Below are 22,574 nucleotides of genomic sequence, written 5' to 3' on the forward strand. Positions count from 1 at the left end.
TAATGAAAAATGTTGATTTACTTTCATTCCATCTGGATTATCCCAATTCTTTTTAGTTTTTTTTTCTGTTAGAGCAATATTGGGAAATAGCCACGTGTTTACCAATTAGTTTCTGTCTTGTGAATAGGTTTGCTGTTCTCTTGCTAGATAATCCTAAGCATAATACAATTTTTTTGACAGTAGCAGTTAAATTTTATAATTGGATGGTTATATGATTACCTCTATGGTTATATGATTATCTCTACTTTACTTAGAGATAATATGTAATGGTATTATAAAATATAACATTTAACCAGTGTTTTTTTTTGAGCAGTGAACACTAGCATATTTTCCCCAAAGGTGATTATTTTTATTTTTACTTGTCTCCATTCTAAAAGAGTATCTTCCCAGATTCAGTATATTACCTAGAGTACTATTAATTGTAAGAATTGACAGTTTCTCTCCATGTGCCTATGTGTTTTAAAGGTATTGCTTGCTATGCATGCTAATGTTGAAGACAGAGGGAATAAAGGAGATATAACTCCCCTAATGGCAGCATCTAGTGGAGGTTATTTAGATATTGTGAAATTGTTGCTTCTTCATGATGCAGATGTCAACTCACAGTCTGCAACAGGTATGTCGAAAGTGATGTGTTCATTTGAGGAAAATAAATTGATGTGAATAACTATAACCTGAGAGAGAAAAAAATTTGATTCCTAGGGATAGTTGGTTGTAAATATACAGAAAAATCGTAGCCATTGTTTAGAATTTCTGAGTAAAATATAGATTAATTTGTTATCTTCAGAAGTCTTTGGAATACTCTTACATTCTGTTTGATCAGGATTGACAGTTTTTCTGCTGGAGACAATTTCTTTGCCACAATGATATATAATGTTTTAAAGAGGCAAATTAATGAACTGTATCTTTCACAATTCTTTGTCTCATTTAAATAGCAACTACCTTGTATATATTAACCTGAGAGTCAAAACCTTATAGAGTTTTTTATGTCAAGTGTACAGAATGCATTTACTAATAAGGTATTTTCCTGGCAACATGAAAGCTACTCTAGTAAGGTTCTTTATTACTCTCGGTCATATGTCTTGCTGCTGCTGCTAAGTCGCTTCAGTCGTGTCCGACTCTGTGCGACCCCATAGACGGCAGCCCACCAGGCTCCACTGTCCCTAGGATTCTCCAGGCAAGAACATTGGAGTGGGTTGCCATTTCCTTCTCCAATGCATGAAAGTGAAGTCACTCAGTCGTGTCCGACTCTTCGCGACCCCATGGACTGCAGCCTACCAGGCTCCTCCGTCCATGGGATTTTCTAGGCAAGAGTACTGGAGTGGGATGCCATTGCCTTCTCCGCATATGTCTTGAGTTGCAGAAAATATACATTTAGTAATGAGATTCCTAAATCGCAAGCAAGCACATGGTTTAAAAAACAGTTTCAATAATGAAAACATATCAGTGTTCCATTAAGTGACATTTGAGTATATGTTAGCATACTTAAATAAATGTTAAATGCAACCTAATTTATTTTTAAATGACCATGACTTCTTAGAAGGGATTGTAGGTCACTTTGCTGACCATTTTGCCATAGTTGTAGTAAAATTAATATCCTTAATGTCTGAGACTGTTAAAACAGTTGAATTCTGAACAACTTTGGCTTTGAAATGATAATTTTCTTGCTGAGCCTTTAAAACAGTCTTCTTCAGTCTCATACTATTGGGTAGTTAAACCATTTCCCTACTCCCTTTAATAATAAAAGTCCTCAAAACAAATCAAGAAAGAAATAAGTGGCAGATCAAAGAATAATGACCTTTTAAATAAATTTTTATTTTGAAGGAGTTAAGCTGAGGGAGATTTATTTCTGTCTCCTTGGGTCTCATAAATGTAGGCTAAACATATATTTCAGAAAGAAAATGTATCTAGAACAATGAATTGTATTATGAATAAATGTTTAAAGATAAAGGAGAAGTAAAAGAAAATTAAGAAATGAATACACATAGAAAATGTTAAGTGTTTCTAAGTTGTGTAGTGTTGTAAGAAAAAGCAATACTTTGATACATTAGAATATTTTATTTTAAAATATATTGAAGTAATTTTTCAAGATGACAATCTTATTTTACAAGCTAAGGAAATATGAAGAGAGGTAAATTGGCTCATTTATAATAAACCTTTTAATTAGTGATAAAATTCAGATGATGCTTCTAACCAATACAATGAAAAACTTGAGATAATAATTGTAGTGGTTTATGTAAGGTAATTGAAGCAATAGAACTAGAGCAGTAGTATAATAGGAATTGTATCAGTTTTATCATAATCTTTAATTTCTTTTCGTTAGGCAACACTGCATTAACTTATGCCTGTGCTGGAGGATTTGTTGATATTGTGAAAGTGCTACTTAATGAAGGCGCAAATATAGAAGATCATAATGAAAATGGACATACCCCCTTAATGGAAGCAGCCAGTGCAGGTCATGTGGAAGTTGCAAGAGTTCTTCTAGATCATGGGGCAGGCATCAACACTCATTCTAATGAATTCAAAGAAAGTGCTCTTACACTTGCATGCTACAAAGGTACTCTATAAATGTATATATGTTTATAGAGTTTTTTCATAATAACTTTGAATATTTCAATATTTGGATACTGAGTATGAGTTAATTTTTTATTGTTTATACTTTCCCTGTGCTATAAAATTATCTAGCTTCTGAGACATTATATAGAAAGTCCATTTTAGCCTGTATTTCCTATAGTATAGTTTCATAGTATATGTTTTCTTATTATTTTAATTCAAAATTTACTCAACTAGCTATAAAGTCAACCGAAATTCTTAGCACAGACTTAGAGGGTTTCCATTCTTTAATAACTTTTGTTTTATATGATTTTTCCAATCTTTATTTCAAAAATAATACACACTCAAATAATAATAGTCACATGATATATAAATCCTAAAAAACAGAATAGTGTAAAGAAATTTTACAATGACATATAATGTTACCATCTAAATATTTAAAAAGCATATAAACAATATTTTAGTATAGTAACTTCCAGCGTGTTTTTTAGGTATATTTATAAACAAATGTATACACACTTGAGTCTTAACAACTTGGGTTTGAACTGCACAGGTTCACTACATATGGATTTTTTTCAATAAATATGTACTGTAGTACTAAACAGTTCAAAGCTGGTTGAATCCTCGGATATGGAACCATGGATACAGAGGGCCAACTGTGATGTGGATTTTTGACTGTACCCTAACCTTCCACATTGTCCACAGGTCAAAATGTATATATACATTTTAAAAACTAAATGGTCATACTCTAACACTTTTATAGTCTGCTTATCACGAATACTTCCCCATCTCAATAAGTATTTTTGTAGTACAACTTTTGATATTCTCATGGTATTTCACTATTTTAATTGGGAGTAGATTTGGCTGCTTTTGTTACAAAACCTAAATTAATAATGATTTGAACAAAAGAGAAACTCATTCTCATTTATATAAAACAATTCTGGGAATTCTCTGACAGTCCAGTGGTTAGGACTCCATGCTTTCACTGCCGAGTGCCAAGTTCAGTCCCTGGTGGGAGAGCTAGGATCCTGCAAGTGGTGTGGATTAAAAAAAATTTTTTTAAGTTACAAAAATAGGCTATCTAGAACTGAAAAGGCAGTTCCATTTTTATTAAGATATCAGCATTCTGCTCCACCCATCCTAGTGTGTGGTTTCTGTTCTCAAGGTTACCTATTATCTGTGCTCAAAGATGGTAGCTAGGGCTCCAGCAGTCCATATTCTAGGAAGGATGCAAGGGGTAAGGGCAAAATGAGGAATGCCTTCCAACGTCAGCTATCTTTAAGGAGTCTTCCTGGAAGTTCTGCCTTGTAAGTCCCTCCTACATCCCATTGGCTACACATAGCAGCAAGGGAGACAGGAAAATGTAGTCTTTTAGTCAGGCATGTTGCCACTGAGATGAAATCAGGATGAAAATGAAAGAATGGATATTGGGTAGGGAATTAGCAATCTCTGCCAAATACATCAAATGGATGCACCATAACTGCCTATTGTTGGACACTTGAATTGTTCCCAGTTTTTCACTATTATTAAAAACACTGTGATAACATCCTTGTGCAGACATCTTTGCCTAATCTCTGATTATTTCCTTAGGATAAATTCCTGGAAGTGGAATTGCTGGGTCAAAGGGTATGGACATTTTTAAGGCTTTTGATACATATTGCCAAATTGCCTTCTAGAAAGGTTGAACCAATTTACACTCCCACCAGCAGTGTTTGAGAGTGCCCTTTACCCCACCCTACACCCTCACCAACACTGGGTATTATCATTCTTTTTAATATTTGCCATTTTGATAGTAAAAAATGGTGTCTCATTTTAATTTGCATTTGTTTAGTAGGAAGGTTTAATATATTTTTCATCAGTTTAATATTCATTTTCATTTCTTTTTTTTGAATTGCCATTTCATGTCCTTCATCCATTTTTCTACTGGAGTGTTTGTCTTTTTCTTATTGACTATTAAGGCTTTTTATATACTAAATGTATCAAGAAGGTTGAAATTATTTTAAGTGGAGTTTTCTGTGCCTGCTCATTGCCACAGTGAGTTTATGGTTATTGTTTTAAAGCTTTATTTCTGAAAAATATGATCCAAACGTACTTTACTTGGCATTCTGTTCTATTTCAATGTTTTGATTTATAGTTTATATAGATTAAATCAAAGTATAAGTATTACCATTTTATTGCTTTACCTAGCTTGCATTAATGTGCTTTGGACTAATTTGATCTTTAAAACCTAGATAAGACCTTGATGAGAGCCTGCTTACTATTTTGGATTGGCTTTGTAGAATTGTTGATTTATTGAATGCAAAATAAGTTCTCTTATAAATTTTTGTATAGACATCTGAAAGAAAAATATTTCCCATTTTAATACTTATATATTAAATTGATAGTTCTTGAGAAATATAGTTTTAAAATTTGTTTTCTTCTTTTTTTAAGGCCATTTGGACATGGTTCGCTTTCTGCTTGATGCTGGTGCAGATCAAGAGCACAAAACAGATGAGATGCACACTGCCTTAATGGAGGCTTGCATGGTAATTTTAAATTGCACTTGAGATTATATGGGACGAAAGAGTCATTATGTATTTAAGCCTTTGAGAATTATTACTATTTTTTGGAAAAATTGTTATGAGATGGTGAGGAATCTGAAAATTTTGTACGTTATTAGAGGCTGAAGGGGATGTGTGCAGTGTTTAGCTTTTCATAGTAAATCTATTGATGTAGGAAATCATACGAAAGGCAGCCTTAGCTATGTTATTTCCAGCACACTCATGTACTTTTATTTTCTTTCCAGCTTTCTCATCATGGTAAAATACACATGTCATAAATATAATTAAGAGGATTACCACTACCATACTGTTTTCTACGGCAGTATATCTTCTAGAGAAATGTCTATTCAAATCGTTTGCCCATTTTTGAATTAGCTTGTTTTCTGTTGATGAATATTAGAAGTTCTTTATATTGTCTGGATCTTAATTCCTTATCAGATATATGATAAATATTTTCTCTCATTTCATGGACTGCCCTTTTACTCTGTTCATAGTCTCCTCTGTGCACAAAAGTTGTGCTTTTGTTGGTTTGTTTTTCAGAAGTCCATCTCATCTATTTTTGTTGTTGTTTCTTGTGCCTTTGATACCATATCCAAGAAGTCATTGCCAAATCCAGTTTCATGAAGCATTAGTCCTGTGTTTTCTTATAGTTTTAGCTCTTTTTTTTAGGTTTTTAATCCATTTTGAGTAAATTTATATATGATATTAGGTTAAGTGTTAAATTTCACACTTAGGCATGTGACTATCTGGTTTTCCCAGCATCAAAATTAGAAAGACTGACTTTTCCCATTTGAATCATCTTGACACTCTTATCAAAAATTATTTGACTGTACATGCAAGGTTTATTTCTAATCTCTCTGTTCTCTTTCATTGGCCTGTATGTTTGTCTTTAAGTCAGAACCACAAAGTTGTAATTATTGTAGCTTTGTTTAAGTTTTGACATCAGGAAGTATGAGTCCTCCAGCTTTGTTTTTCTTTTTCAAGTTGGTTTTGGCTATTCAGGGTTCCTTTAGATTGCATATGAACGTAATGATGAGCCTTTAATTTTTGGTTTCACTGATTTTTCTCTGTTTTTCTATTCTTTTTAAATTTTATTTATTTATTTTTGGCTGTGCTGAGTATTCATTGCTGCACACAGGCAGTGTAGTAGTTGTTTTGAAGTTCTTTTCTTCTATCTTGTATATCTGATTCAATTCTGGGTCAATTTTTATTATTTTATGTCTTGAGGTCAGTCACCTTTTCTTGCTTCTTGATTTGTCTGTTTTTTATTGTAAGTCATATGCTGTAGATGATCCCTTTTCAAGGCTCTGGATTATCTTGTCCTTCTTTTAAGACTGTTAAATTCTGTTCTATCAGGTACTTAAATTACCAGTGAATCACCCTGATCCTATTGAGGCTTAATTTCAGCATCGCTTTTACTCCTAGGTCTTTAACTCTTTGGTCCTAAAGATGTTCATTCTTTGTTTAGGCTTTATTTCCTTGGGCCATGGTTTGGAAGATGCCTAAAGAGAAAAAGTTAGAGTGAATGTAGCACTTATCTCATATGCTTCCTTCTTTCAGTGATTATAACTCTAACCCTAGCTTGGTTGCTGTCCAGTGCCTCTAGTAGTTTTATCCCAATTTTTATAGTTTGTGATAGGAGGGTAAGGCCAATCCCAGCTACTGCTCAATGGCTAAGACTGAATTCTTAGAATTAAAAAAAAAAAATTAATATTGATATTAGGCCTTTAAGAGTGGATTATTATTATTTTATTTATTTATTTTTGGTTGCTCTGGGTCTTCAGTGCTGCACGGGCTTTTTCTCTAGTTGAGGCGAGCAGGAGCTACTCTTTAGTTGCAGTGCGTGGGCTTCTCATTGTCGTGGCTTCTCTTGTTGCAGAACATGGGCTCTAGGGCACTCTGGCTTCAGTACTTGTGGCCCCTCAGCTCTAGAGCACAAGCTCAGTAGTTGTGGCACACGGGCTTAGTTGCTCTGTGGCATGTGGGATCTTCCCAGGCTATAGATCGAACCCATGTCTCCTGCACTGGCAGGTGGATTCTTTACCACTGATCCATCAAGGAAGCCAAAGAGTTGATTGTTCTTAGTACGTTGTTAGATGCCCAGGGGCCTGGGGGAGGTGGGAGGAGGAATGGGGACTTAGTGGTTAATGGGAACAGAGTTTCATTTTAGGAAATTGAAAAATTTGGGAGATGGATGATGATGAGAGTTGCATAACAATGTGAATGCATTTAGTGCTGCTGAACTGTACAGTTAAATATGGTCAAATTATTTTTGTTTAAAGAGTGGATTATTCTTTTTTAATTTTATTTTCGTATTCTTTTTTCCTTTGTTAGAAATAATACTGCACATTAATATTTAAAAAGTTCTTAGCACAATTTCGCTGTTAAGGTCTGTACTCTAGATATGTTAGCACAATATACAAAGAATCTTCAAAAATTAAATTCATACAAAACAGTTTCTTGGGAACCTAAAGAAGCTGGGTGCAATAGTAGTTCCCTGATTTGTGGACACTTATAAACCCTTATTTTCTTTTAAATTAGGTGTATATTTCAGATACCAAATAACTCAATATAGGAATTTGGTAAAAATGTGTTTTATTTTAATGTGAAGTATTTGTTCATATTAAAGCTAAAGTGATTATAACTAACTTATTTATTTAAGTATAATAAAACTCTAGATAGATACTGAAACCTAATATTTAAGGTTTCTTTCATTAGTTCTTCAGTAAAAGAGTTTCCCAACCTTATAAAACCTTATTTTTCTACTCTGTTTACTTTTCATTAGCAATATTGGGTCATTTTTTAAAATAAAGAACAACATACCAGCTCTATCTTTATTTTCCACAGGAGTTAAGACCCATAAAATTTTGAAGCAAAGAATTTGAAATTAAAGAAATGTATTTATGATGATAAAGGGGTAGAATGGGTACCTCCATGAGAATATTTTGTTAATTGCCTATCTATGCAGATAGGCTCATGGTAAAATTATTTACAAGTGAGTAATTTTTGCATCTTTGTAAAATTCTTTGCCTTATTACAACAAACTAGTGATAAGAAAAAATATAAGATAGTATCAGTCCACAGGGATTTACCTTGGTGATATAATCCCAAATGATAATGACTTCACAGAATTTGTTGTTATTTTTTCTCAGTCTTTGTTTCTTAAATAGATGTAACACAATTTCTACACTTAAACATGACACTTAAGTTTGAGGCTATAGCTATATTTGACCCTGGCTGTAGTATAAATAGTAATTATTTTATTTTGAGTTACTGATGACTATGGATTTAATACTTTTTTGAACTTCAGAGAATGTAGAAATTAAAAATTATTTGAAATTGTAACTGTATGTACCAAGTTTGATTCTTATGGAAAATTTTGGGCTTACTCTAAAGTAAGGTAAAATAATTTTAATGGACTTTTGATAAGACAGATTTCAAAACTTCTCAGATGTGTATGATAATATATGCATCTAAGCTGCCTCTCCTTTTCTTCCCTCCTGTCTTTCCACAATCTGTTGCTTTTCTTCTCCCACTTAAAAAATATCAAAACAAAAATTCTTTTCTTCTTGTTTTACTTCTGAAAATCTGCAGGATGGACATGTAGAGGTAGCACGTTTGCTTTTGGATAGTGGTGCTCAAGTGAATATGCCTGCGGATTCATTCGAGTCGCCGTTAACTCTGGCTGCCTGTGGAGGACATGTTGAATTGGCAGCTCTGCTTATTGAAAGGGGAGCAAATCTTGAAGAAGTTAATGATGAAGGATATACTCCTTTGATGGAAGCTGCTCGGGAGGGACATGAAGAGATGGTGGCACTACTCTTAGCGCAAGGTAAAATAGTTCTACTTCTTTAATTAAAAAAATCAATTTCCTTTGAATTTTTGTGTCAGTATCACTGAAGTTTATTACAACTAAGATATTGTTTGCATTGATGATAAAATAAGTTTTCAACACCCTGGGTGGAACACCAGAAACAGAAAAAATAAGAGATAATTATCAGAAATCAGAACACTTAATTGTAAGTCTTTTGTAACTATAGTTTTATCTATTTTTATGCTTTTCCCAGGAGCAAATATAAATGCTCAGACAGAAGAAACCCAAGAAACTGCTCTGACGTTGGCTTGCTGTGGAGGTTTTTCTGAAGTTGCAGACTTCCTGATTAAGGCAGGGGCTGACATAGAACTCGGCTGTTCCACACCTCTGATGGAGGCTTCTCAGGAGGGACACCTGGAGTTGGTTAAATACTTACTGGCTGCTGGTATGTGGCTTTAATAATGCCTTTTGGAGAAAGAATTTTATATTGCTTTTCATAACTTTAACAATTAACTCTATTTTTTTCATTTCTACAAAGGTTGAAAAACAGCTCCACAATTTAACTCTCATCTTAGGCTTTTAAATCTCCAAAAATGTCTTTAAAAAAAAAAAAAAGTTTTATAAAGTAGTTAATGTTTGCTTAGTGATGGTAAGACTTCCCGTTGATCTTCTCTTTCCATTGAATGATTTGTAGTTTCTGAAGGGGAGAAATTAGCTCCTTCTACAGTCTTTCAGTAAGAGAATATAGGGATGACATAGAGGTTATAATTTGATAACCTCTATAACATTTGACAATGTCATTTCTTGACATTTCTTACTTCTCAAAAAAAAAAAGAATGAATGAAAAAGTGGAAATTGTTTTTTGGCAGAAATATTTGGTCTTTATATAAAATAATTTGTGCTTTATATATTGTGAAGCAGTAGTAAGAAATCAGTGTTTTTACATATAGTTTTATATAGAGCAAGTTAAGAATATATCAAAAAATTGATATATATATATTGATCCAGGCAGATGTAAGCCTTTATATTTCCTTTGAAAGTAATTTTTTTAAATCCATGTCTAGTAAATTGTTTAAAACTTGATGTATAAGGAAATTAATGTATAAAGGGAAATGAAATATTAGCAAAACTTTATTGATCCTTTTTGGGCTTTCACTGTTAATTTGATTATAACCAGCATCAATTTTTCCTTTGAATTATTATTAAAATAATTTATTAATCCAGATCATTAATGGTTTGAATGATTGTTTAGATTTTGAACCATTGCACAAACCAACCATACAAGCTGACCTCTTCCTTGGCTCAAAAATTATTATTTGCTATAGATAGTATATGTATGTATATTATTCAGTTACTGTTCTCTCATTATTTTCTGTAATTGTCTGTGTCCTATTTAAGAGTCTTTCTTCACCAGTCTTCATTCTTCCCACATCCCTCTAAGTAGTCATGGTATTGTTAAGGGACTTTTAAAAAAAGGAATAAATAATGTTAACTAAGAAATCACTGGATATCAGACATTCTGCTCAGCTCATGTGTTCTCTCTATTAATTACCATTGGCCACTGGTCTAGTAAGAAATATTACACACATCTTATAGATACAAAAACTAATGTACAATCATGTTACATAGCTTCTCTAAGCAAATCAAGCTAATAAGTGACAGGGCCAATATTCGAACTTAGAGCTCCTGACATTGTCTTTTCTATCATGTCACCATTAATTCTCACATTTAGCAACTTTTGCTAATTTGAAGTGGGTAATTTATGAAACTGTCTCGTGGCTTGAGAATCACTTTTTATGTAATCATAAAAAGTATTCATAAAATTTTTCAGAAGAAACTAAAACTACTGCCAATATGATTTCTGAAAACTGATATTTTTTGTATTTTTTGTTTTAGCAGCTCTTTTATTTCTTAGAGTATATCTTACTGGGGATATATAGACAGACTATTATAGTTTTTAGTTGTTTGGTATAGTTTCTTTATGGCTAAAAGCATTTTTTCAAAGCATTTTTAAAGGAAAATTAGGATTCTTAAAATATATTCTGATGTTTTCATATTTAGAGTTTATGAGTTTCACCAAATTATAAAATCAAATTATCTAATATAATTTTAAAATTCACAGAATAAATGTGTAATTTTTTTTGCTTGCCAGGTGCTAATGTTCATGCTACAACAGCAACAGGAGACACAGCTTTAACCTACGCTTGTGAAAATGGACACACGGATGTTGCAGATGTTTTACTTCAAGCAGGGGCCGATTTAGTAAGAGATTTTTAATTTCACATATTTTTGTATGAATGTTAATTCCTTTATTTTTAACATTTAGAAAACACTAGTAAAGCAGATCAATAGTTTGCATGCTTTATATAAAATAACTTGAAAATCTGGCTACTTGTTCTTAGTTGTTGCATTTATTAAATGTATTTGAAAATAATTTTTAAAAGGGCATACTGTTTTTTTCTAGGTAAAACCATTTATTTCTTTCTTTCTCTCACCCAAGTCCCATTTAACATTCCTGAACCTTTTTAACTGCCCTGTATGAGTTATAATGCAATGATTTGTTTATAGAATAGAATAACCGTTCAAATCACTGAGTGATTTTCTTATGTTTTTCTAATCAGTTAGACATTTAAAATAAAACTACTGTCATCTTCCTAACAACATTATAGAGCATTTCATTCTTTTTCTATTATTTTAATATCTTCTATTTTGGCTTTTTAAAGTTTCAAATTAGATGGCAGGTTCATAAGTATAATAATCCTTACAACAATGGGAAATTGTAAAATAATATCCACTAGAAGGTTTATGCTTCTTGCTGAAATGTTTGCCTTTTGTGAGAGTATTTTAAACTGCTTTCTGAGGTTTCTTCCACAATTCCTTTATGTATTTCTTAAAAATCTATGTGAGGCACACATAGTTAATAAATGTTGTAGACAATCAACTTTACTAATTTCCCTTATATAGAGAAAACTTTCTAAGTATTGTCTTTTAATCCATTTCTTGTAACAGCAGTTCCTCCCAAAATCCCTCAGAACATTGTGGAAAATAGTTATTAACTAAAATAAGAATATAGTGTAATTATGCTATTTGTTTATCATGATTTCTACTACTACTAACTATGGTAATGATAACACTAGCATTCATTCTCATTAATGAGGTTCTGCCAGTTAGAATTTCTAAGAGGTGTAATTTTTGTGTTTGAAAATTATGACAGGTATGTTAAATAGATCTTAATCTTCTGCCTTCCTTAAGAGTTGCTTTGGGTCGTCTATAAAAATTAAGAATTGAAGTATTTGATCACTTGAAATAAATAGGATAGAGCATAAAAGCTTAGATACTAGAAGCAAATTTAATATTCTTATCCTCTGAATTCTTATAAAATTCATTGTTCTTCCATTTTTCCATAGCAAAGTCACTTCCTTAATTTATTTGCTAGGAGTTCTTCTAAAAATATTAAATAGGAAAAAGAAAAATTACCTGTTAAATGCAGTATAAAGTATAGCAAAACTTACTGATTTTGACAGTTAAAAATTTGTTATGAAATATTTTTAAATGTCTTATAGTCCTCTGTAATTAGGTCAGTTGCTTGTGATTAAAGTTCCTTAGAAGAATTTCATTAAACAAGCAGATAGATTTTCATTTGTCATATGTTTACATTCAAAATATAAGATTAAAAAATGACTTAGATAAATATTTATCTTAAGTACAGAGCTAATGCTGTTATTCTAACATAATTGTTTTCTACTTTGTAAACCATCTTTGTATTCATATTTATATGTAATTATAATTAAATTATAATTTCCAGCTGTGTGTTCTATCATAATCTTTTCCTTATTCCTACATATTCTCTATGTTTGTAACTTGTCCATAATATTCCATCAAGTTGATGAGCCATCATCATTCACTTATTATTGAACTTTTACTTTTTATATTTCACTGTTGTAAATTATTAGATCTAATAATTTCATGTGCATAACTTTTTCCTTTTTTCTACTTTTGAATTATTTCATATATAATTTTCCATTGAAAAAAATTATTCCTGTTTCATGCTTTTGCTGTCTGGGGAAAGATATTTCAATTTTAATGTTATTTTCCTGATTGTAAAAAGCAATTCTTGTTCTTTATAGAAAATGTGGAAAGTTTGGAAAAGTATAGTAAGTTTGATATTTAAAACCTATAAATAATTTCAGGATTTAGTATAAGCCAGAGGTGGGCAACGAACGACCTACTGAAAAACAAGAAGTGCAGGCAGATCAGTCCTTGAATCCTGAGGAAAAAATGACTGATAATTCTTGCTAACTGAACCTAAAAAGGCAGCATCTTTCTTGTCCTTCGTTCTTTTCTGTCATCTCCTAGTGTCTGTTTAGGACTGTGGATTGGAATTGGAAAAACTCTATACTCCTATTGCATGGACTTGAGTTGTTTAACATTTCTGGATCCCATAGATGTGTTCTCGATGTCTAGGTTTGGTAGTTCTTTAAGGTAAATAGTTTTTTTTGAGAATCTTCATTTTGTGGGTAACTATTTTTACCTTCAGTTTTAAATAAGAACTCACAAGTCAGTGTTTGAAACTCAATCTGGACTAACCTCATGTTTTCTTAGATTTTTAGAGCTTAACTTTTGCCACAATTCAAGGCTTTGTTATTATATGTTTTTTAAAGGAGCTTAAAAGCTGTTGTCTCTCATTCTTTAAAATATTCTATACTAGAATCAGGATGTTAATTATAGTTTTATAAAAATGTAATGCAACTATTTGAATTCCTTTTATTGTTTTCCGAGATGAAACTGGGAGTTTTTAAGGCTTTTCACTCTACTTGTTTAGGAAGTATACTTTAGAACTTAGTTTTAAAGGAAATCTAGACAGTTTTTTATTTAATGCTTTTAAAAAAATCTTCAGCCAGAACTGATGGTATACTTGAGCTTTTCAGGTAGATCCTCAAAATATGTGCATATTCTCATTTGAATCTTAGTTATTTGAGGTTTGATTTTTTTCTTGTTTTAAAAATATTTAAAATGAAAAAGTATTTATAGATATTTTTAATAAAAAAACCACTGAATATCCATCATATTTAGAAGATTATGAATTGATATGTAACTTGTCTAACTTTGTAATAATTACATAAATGTCAATAGTCCATTATTAAAAACCTTTGAATGAGATTAGTAGTCTTAAATAAGCCATTTAAAATGTTCCTTTTAGAAATCAAAACTTAAATGAAATAAAAACTGTCTGTTAATTGCAGAGTTTTTTGAAAATTCTCCCTATTAACATGCAGAATCATTTTAACTACTCAATAAGTAGAGAGCCTTGAACAAATCACCTAATCCATATCTTCCTGCTATTTGTACCTCTTGTTACCACTGTAATGGGAATCATTGTATACTGAAAGATAGTATTCCTTTATGTGCTACTTTCTCAGCACAGCATCTTTTATTGGGCCCAAATTTGTTTTTAGTATTTGATATAATGACAGGTATAATATGATGTAAATCCATTGTAAGAAAGTTTTTATTAAAAAACATTAGCATTCTGTAATATATTTAAAATCTAAAAGGAATTTTTTAAAAAAGAGAAGACACCTGCCTTTGAAAACTAATCTTGTTTCTCTGAAAAGAAATATACTATCAGTGTCCTTACAAATTTGTTACTCAATTACTTGGCAAAAAATAACTAATAAATACCATTTCAAAACTGAAGTTGAGGGACTTCCCTGGTGGTCCTGTGCTTAAGATCACGCTTCCACTGCAGGGGGCATACATGGACAGGTTTCATTCCTGATTGGGGAACTAAGATCCCACAGCTGTGCTGCCAAAAAGTAAAAAGTAAAACTAAAATCAACATCTACAGTATTAGAAAAACAAAAACTGAAGTTGATTCAGTTCCATAGTCTTTGAGTCACTGTCCTGGTGTCCTGTATAGTTGTTACTCTAGGCCTTTCTCCCTATTTACTGGTTTTTAGACCAGAAGACAGAGTTTTAATGTTTCATTCTTGTTCGTATCTTGATAGCTTACTTCAGCTAAAGCACTTACATGGCTTGATTTCTTTTACCGCAGTCCTTTAGCTCCCTGTTCACTATTACTTTTATGTTCAAGGTGGAGAATTTGCATGAACTATTCAACAGTATAATTTGGATTGTAAAACACTATTCTGCTTCTTTCTCATTTTTTGGCTTGCTTACTTTTAAAAGATTAAAAGATTACTTTTAATCTTGACTTACTTTGTTGTCTTTGTTTTCCTGGCTTCCATGTCCAACCATTTTATTGTTAGAGAGTTGTTCCATGTCTATGAGAGATGACTGCATCAGGTCAGAGTTTACAAAGGCCCTAATAATAGTATGTTTAGGTGGCAACACTGTGTTGGTTAACATGTCAGTATTGTTTTTTCTGTTTTTAAGTGAGAGAGAGAGAGATATATATATTTAATATATATATTTATCTATATATATTTTTAAAAATATATATATTTATCTCTATATATAGGAGTTTTTATTGTGTTTTATTTTAAAAAATTTTATTCCAGGTTTATTAAGATACATTTGACATACACCATTGTATAAATTTAATTTGGGATTATCATAATAAATTACTGAACATATATCATCTCATATACTGTGTGTTCTAAGTCACTTCAGTTGTGTCCAACCCTATGGACTATAGCACACCAGGTTTCTCTGTCCATGGGATTCTAAGGCTAGAATACTAGAGTGGGTTGCCATGCCCTCCTCCATCTCATGTAGACACAAAGTTAAAGAAATAGAAAAAAAAATTTATTTCTTGTCACATGATCTATTAGGATTTGCTCTCTTAACAGCTTTCATATATAACATACAGTGTGAATTATATTTACCATATTGTATAATACATTCCCAGTACTTACTTATAAGTCGAAGTCTGTGAAGAGTTACATTGATTTTGTGTGTTTGTGTTTTTCAAACCATTTGTGAAGATGGTGGAATCTTTCTATTTTCATCATGGCATGTTACTTTCAACACTAAAGCTTTGATACATTTGTTAACATAAAAGAAATACTTGTCATCTACAGAATTTTCCTTCACAAAGTTAAGGTTGGAAAGGGAGAATAATATATAAATTAGTATTCCTTCCTTGTCTCCAGCTCCTTGGCCTTTCATTTTAGAAGAGGAACTCAAGTAGTATTTCCCATAATAAACAACTGACATAGATGTTAGAGAAAGTAAATACATTCTAGTTGTATTCATATAAAGATTTTTTATGATCTATTTTAGCATGTTATAGGCCTTCATTGCTGTTTGAAAATAAATCAACTAAAAGGTAGAAGTACCTGCAGAAAGCACCCTGTAATCCTGTATCTAAATGGAGGGCTACACTTAGGTTATTTAGAAAAAAGTCTTCATTAGAGATGCTCTGAACATTAGACAAGACCTAAATTTTCATTATAGCCATAAAACCACTGATCTTAAGTAAACAGTTGCCTCAATAATTTCATCTGTAAAATGAAATCTAGTATTATTTTCTGGACTATTTTACCCAAGTCATGTAAATATTGTTTCTTTGGTTCTGCTGAATGTGCTAGCAAATCACTGAGACTCCCTAGGCTTTTTTTTTTTTTTTTTCTTTCTTCCTCTTCTCCCCCCTTTCCTTTTTTTAATGAGGGGTTTGGACCAGAAGATCTTTAATGATGTGTGTTAAGGAATCTAATTTTATGTTTTTTTAAAGAACAAGTTAAGCAGCTACTTGTTTGGAGGTATTGAATGGACTAGATGAGTGCTTAGCCCAAGAATGTGTAAAGTGCTATGGGATTCTTGAAGAAAATGAAATTTTAGTTGCGACTCATCATTAAGAGCAGTGATATGTTACACAAATGATTCTATCTCTTGAAATCTTTGTGTATATTAAATGTATTAAATTATTTAATTTTGGATGGTGTTTATAGTTAATAATTAGCAGATTTAGCTTACTATAAAATACTTTAATAGATAAAAGTTGCCAATCCCTAGAAAATACAGTAACTTGGCAAGGCCACCCCAGTAAGGATTATTTGGCAATACAATGCTAAATCATTATGTCTTCCACCCTGTCTTTTTACTATCAATATTTTTTCCTATTTAAATACTGTCAAAGAAGTAGGAAGAGTTTCCTTGACATGAATTTTTAAGTAAATTGTTTCCTTAAGAATAAAATCTCTCCAGTTATCTTTGGAATTATTCAATTAAGAATTTATTCTTCTTTTCCTTCAGTTAAATTTTATTTCAGGTAGCAGAATAAACTTTTGTTACATCCTCTTCTCATCTTATGTGGCTTCAAACTTTTCAAAATTTCTTTAAGATACATATTCAGTGGCTGGGAATTTAGAAATACTGTTTTGCTTCAAGATGTTCACCATCTTGAAAGTAAGGGTGGAAGACAAGTTTTTCCAGGGATAAGATAGGACATGGTTTCTTTCTTTATGTTCATAATCTGCTATAGATGCAGTATCAAAGAAAATAAGTAGAACCAACCTAAAGAAGTGTAGTAGGTACACAATGTTGCTAATTCTGCATCTTTGCCGTATTGAGTAATAGTTGGTCTTACGCAAATCAGTTGTAGTTTTCCTTATTTTTTAAATAGGTAATGCCTTTACATGGTTCAAAACTTGTTATGTTTTAAAGTGTCTCATGGGCACCCAGTTTTCCTCTCTATTAGCAATCAGTGTTGTTCTTTCCTTCTATTCTTCTGGAGATATTTTATATAGATATGATGAAAAGTCACATATTGAAAGAAATACATACTCTAATGCTTAGTGCTTTGTATAATTCCTTAATTAAATAGAAAATTGGTTTTTACTATACTGATTTTCTTTGTAGAGTTGATCATAGCTTTTAAGGTTTATTATTTTTAACATTGGAGTAAAAATTGAAGCACTTCTGCACTGAGTAAATTGGGCCCCTTGAATATATTGTAGTGGCCTGTCACTGATTTTCCTCCCTAACCATAGAAAGTAAGCTCTCTGACCTCTGTTGGCTTTTCTTAGACTATTCTACCAGCCAAATGAACTTTGGGGGAGGATTTCCTAGAATAGTTGAACTAGTGGAAACTGGGTATTTTGAATGTGGATATATTGGCACCCTCTGGTTTCTTACTTCTGGAAATTAAGATTTGATATGGACTTATCTTAAAAGACAAAAATTTTGAAAGATCAGTTTGTTATCTGTATTAAATCTTACAAAATAGAAATCTTCATAAGATTTTTTTTTAACTTGAGCAGTATGTTGTGTGTCTTTCTAGATATTTCTGTACACCCAAGCATGTATATATTCTGTGTTTGTGAGCTGTGTCTCTTTTTTATATGAATAGATTTGTTATCACGTATACTGTTCTGAAACATTTTTCTTTTTAATATAATATTTTTCCTATCAATCCCTAAGATTTCTCACTCTTTTTCACAGGTTTCCTGTGTGCTGTGTAATTGATTAACCACTTACTTATTCATAAACATTTGAGTTATTTTAATCTTTAAATATTACAAATGGTGCTACACCAAATATTGTTATGTACATTTATATATCTTTGCTACTTTTGTGAGTTTATCTATAGGGGTAAATTCCTAGAAGTGAAATTGCTGGTTATCAGAGGGTCCACATCTAGAAATTTGATAGCTGCTGCTAAATTGTTCAAAAATGCTGAACCAGTCTACACTTCTATTAGCAGTCGAGGTCTCCAGATTCTTAATTCTCCTTAAAATGAGTTAGATTTCTTCTGTCTTCCTTCCTTTCTTTTTTTATAATTTAATATTCTAATCTCTGATCATAGCCCCCATGTTTCTTTTATCTTAAAAAATCACAATGTTCCAAGTAGCCCTGTTAGCTGCCCACTAATTGCTCCCAAAGCTTTGGTGAACTATGTAAAACACAGATATAAAGTTATTTCCTGGAGAAGTATTCAGACATCATGTACAAGTGCAAATTTTGAAATATTTTGTTACTTTCTTTTTAAAAAACTGATTTTTTAAAAATCTAATATTTAGACAATATTTATTAACTCCATTCTGAAGAGGAGATTGTGTCTTACATCATAGAATTTTCATGAGTTATTTTATTTTTACATTGTTATGATTTTACAACATTTATGTTCTGTTTTATGATCCTATTTCTCAAAGTTGTTTAATTGTATATTTAGGTGGATTCATTGTTTACCTTACTAGTCTTTCATATTATATAGATTTGGAATTCCTGATTTCCTGAACTTGACTCAAGTTTTGGCTGGCTGATATTAGTATTTTGTTTTGAATTTACTCTCCTCCACCAAAAAAAGTTTACAGGTGTTTGCATTTTTAGGACTATTGTTTGTTGTATTTATAAATGAATGTGCGTGCGTGCATGCTCAGTCACTAAGTTGTGTCTGACTCTTTGAGATCCCATGGATTATTGCCCAACAGCCTCCTCTGTCCATGGAATTTCCCAGGCAAGAATACTAGAGTGGGTTGCCATTTCCTCCTCCAGGGAATCTCTTCCCAATCCAGGGTTCAAACTTGCGTCTTGTGTGTCTCCTGCATTGGCAGGCGGATTCTTTACCACTGACCCACCATGTAGCCATATATAGAATTATTGAATCACTGGGTTTTTTCCTCTCAAAATTCTAAGCCCTCTGTTCTATTATCTTCTGGTATTAAATATTGCAAAAGCCTGCTAGAATATTCCCCAGTGTATGTAAGTATATGTAAGCGACTTCTTTTCTGCCTGGATTATCATAAGATTCTTTCATTATATTAAATGTTTATGATTTCTCCAGGATGTATCTTGGTGTGTATTATTTTATAATAGTTTTTCCTGGAAAATCATGAATGCTTTCTATTTGAAAATTTTAGTTCATCCTCTTTCCTTTCTCCTTTTCTTTCTCCTCCTTATCATCCTTCTCCAGTTTTCTTCTAGTATCATCCTTCTTCCAGTTTTCTTCTTCTTCAGTTTTCTTCTTCTATAGAACACTTCTTTTTCTATTCTTTTTTCTCCTGGGACATTTATTATCCATATATTGAATCTCCCTTATTTGTATTACCTTTATGTCTGATTCTTTTCACTTCTTTTTTTTTTCCTCTGTATTCTTTCTTAATAGGGATCATCCATCAGGGCCCTATTTTTTCTGCAAAGTTGTCGCTGCTTCTAATGTGGTTTTCATGGTTTCCTCATTACTTAGTATCTTCTGCTCTTCCAACTCACTTTTAAATTTCCTCTTGCTGTTATATCACTTTGTCCCACTGTTTAAAGCATTTGTATTCCCTTTAATTTTTTGAAAGTGTAGGGAATATTTGGGTTAAATTTTCTTTCTGTTTTTTTAAGAACTTCTTAATATGTTCTGTGTTGGATACTTTGTGCTTATCTATTCATATTTGAATGGGACTTGTTTTTGTTGAAACTCAAATGTGGATGAGAAAGGAAGAACAAGTGAGCTTTAACAGTCAGCTTCTTCATATCATATAGTTGTCTCAGAATATTTTCTCACTAAATCTTTGCCATAGGAGCATGCACCTTCTTAGGTAAGCACATCTTCCAGGGTAGGAGGTAGGAGTGACTTAGAGTGAAGATTTCTCTAGGCCACATCTCTTTTATTTGGAGATATAGTTGACTCTGGTCAGTGATTGCAGTGCTCCTTGCTGTTTCTTCAGCTATATTCCTGTCTCATCTGCAAGAACTTTCTTCCTATCTGGAGTCTAAGATCTAGAGAAAATACAGATATTCCATCTCTCAAGTTCTTTCAAGTCTCCTGTTTTAGTTGAAGTGTGAGGACTGACTGCATTTATAATGGGAGGAGGAGGTACTACAGAACTGTTTAATCATCTTACAATACTTTCCCTACTTTTTCTCTCAGTTTCTGATATTCACAGATCTTTCAATTTAATTATTTCCCTTGGTTAGATATTAAGATACTGCTCTTTTTTTCCTGTAGTTTTAGTTGTATTTGAAGACAAAGGTATGAATTCTAAACATTTAGCAGAATTATGTCTGCATATGTTAAGGTTTATGTTAAAATTATATTGGTAGAGACCATATTATCATGCTCTTAAAGAAATAATACTCTGTTCATGAGATTATGGTCTCTATAGATGGGAATCTTTTTAGCTGAAGATCCTAAGTTAACAAAGCCCAGCACCTGAAGTACCAGTCACAAGGTCTTCATGGCCAAATGTGATTTTCATTTTTGGAATTAGATCCGTGAGTTCTTCTTTTTCCTTTCACAGGACAAGCAGGAGGACATGAAGACTATTTTGGAGGGCATAGATCCGGCCAAGCATCAGGTGAGGGTGGCCTTTGATGCTTGTAAGCTACTACATAAAGAATAGATGATGTAGGTAACCAGAACTCTGGGTATCTGAATTCCAGCCAAGAAGTTCCAGGACCCTGCTGGGTGACAAAGGAAATACTCTTCAATTGAAAAAGATTATGAAGTTCCAATAAAAAGAGATTTATATTACTAGAGGTTTGCTTCCTTAGTATTCATTTATGTAGTATTCCTAAAAAACCTCTTAGGTGAAAATAGTTTTTCCTATTCAGATAGTTCTTTTGCATTCTCCTTTATTGAGAGAGTTAAGATATCCCTCAGTCATAAAGCCCTTTGTATTCAGCTTTGTTCAACAAAAGTCTGAAACTCAGATTTAGAGTGATACAGTGGATTATTTTTTATATAATCCTCAAACAACAACAACAAAAAATAGTGACACATTTACTAGCTGATGCCCTAATTTCTGTAAAATTAAAATTTTCTTAATATCCTCTCATGTAGCCTCATTCTGAAATTGTTGTTTATAAACAAGCATTTCTTTTCTTTTGAAAAAAATGTGTGGAATTTTTGCCCTAATGGTTTTAAAAGTCAAGCAAATTTAATATCCATTATAATTCAGAGAGATTTGTTTACACTCAGGAGCAGTACTTAATTTTTAAATTAAGAGTGAGTTGTGATTGTATCACAATTTAGGCCATCTAAAATAAATTTTTCAGTATCAAGCCACTTTTAATCATAATGCTTGTTAAGGATCACCTTTATTGGCTTTTGGAACAAGAAGTTGTTATATATTCATTCTATTTGGAATAGAGTAAATAAATTTCTTTCACAAAATATTAGGTGAAAATGTAAACTTTTGCTCAGTTTATGTAGTAACTCTGGCTCCTGTCAAGAATGTAAAACTGAGTGTTAGTTCACATAAAGTTATTTCTTTCTCTCTGGGTTTGTTAAAGGAAATGTGATTATAAATCTATCTCTAGCTGTAAGTCTTAAGACTTGGGATTTTTATTATTATTATTTATTGGAGGATAATTTTAAAAATTAGGTTTGCAGCCCTCCTTTTAGAGGTTCAGATTCAGCAGCTCTGAAATGGGGAGTCTGCACTTTAGATGATATACCAGGAGATTCTCATTAAGTCCTTTATATTCCATACTTTGAAACACTGCTATCTGTCTGTAGAGACTCTGCTGTCTATACTGTAGAGTCTGTAGATTATTCTGCATCATTGTTGAGTTCTGTTCTCATCTTTGCTTTATTATCATCCTTCCTCCATCCAAACTGAATGAACTTGGTTTTTGTCTTTGTTACATGTTTTTAGAAACTGAGCTAAATACAAGCACTAATATGGTGCCTCTTAATCTTTCTCCATCTCAGTTCTATTGAAGGATATGAATCTGATCAGTAACAAATTGCTAAGGTAATGATCAGTATACAGAGT

The 22,574-nt window shown here is 32.0% G+C and overlaps 1 protein-coding gene across 4 annotated transcripts in view; it reads left to right on the forward strand.

The window, feature by feature from the left end:
- ANKHD1 (ankyrin repeat and KH domain containing 1) overlaps positions 1–22,574 on the forward strand; it is a 104,682-nt gene that overhangs the window by 34,993 nt on the left and 47,115 nt on the right. For 2 of the 4 annotated variants that reach the window (XM_005900189.3, XM_070374456.1), the window contains exons 5-10: positions 466–613; positions 2,321–2,554; positions 4,981–5,075; positions 8,685–8,922; positions 9,158–9,349; positions 11,057–11,166. In XM_005900189.3, the coding sequence (XP_005900251.2) occupies positions 466–613; positions 2,321–2,554; positions 4,981–5,075; positions 8,685–8,922; positions 9,158–9,349; positions 11,057–11,166 (1,017 nt within the window). Of the gene's footprint in view, positions 1–465; positions 614–2,320; positions 2,555–4,980; positions 5,076–8,684; positions 8,923–9,157; positions 9,350–11,056; positions 11,167–21,095; positions 21,185–22,574 lie in introns of those variants that run through there. The other 2 variants (XM_070374455.1, XM_070374457.1) reach the window with 2 other exon arrangements.

Source organism: Bos mutus, chromosome 7, assembly GCF_027580195.1.
Source record: "Bos mutus isolate GX-2022 chromosome 7, NWIPB_WYAK_1.1, whole genome shotgun sequence".
NCBI lineage: Eukaryota > Metazoa > Chordata > Mammalia > Artiodactyla > Bovidae > Bos > Bos mutus.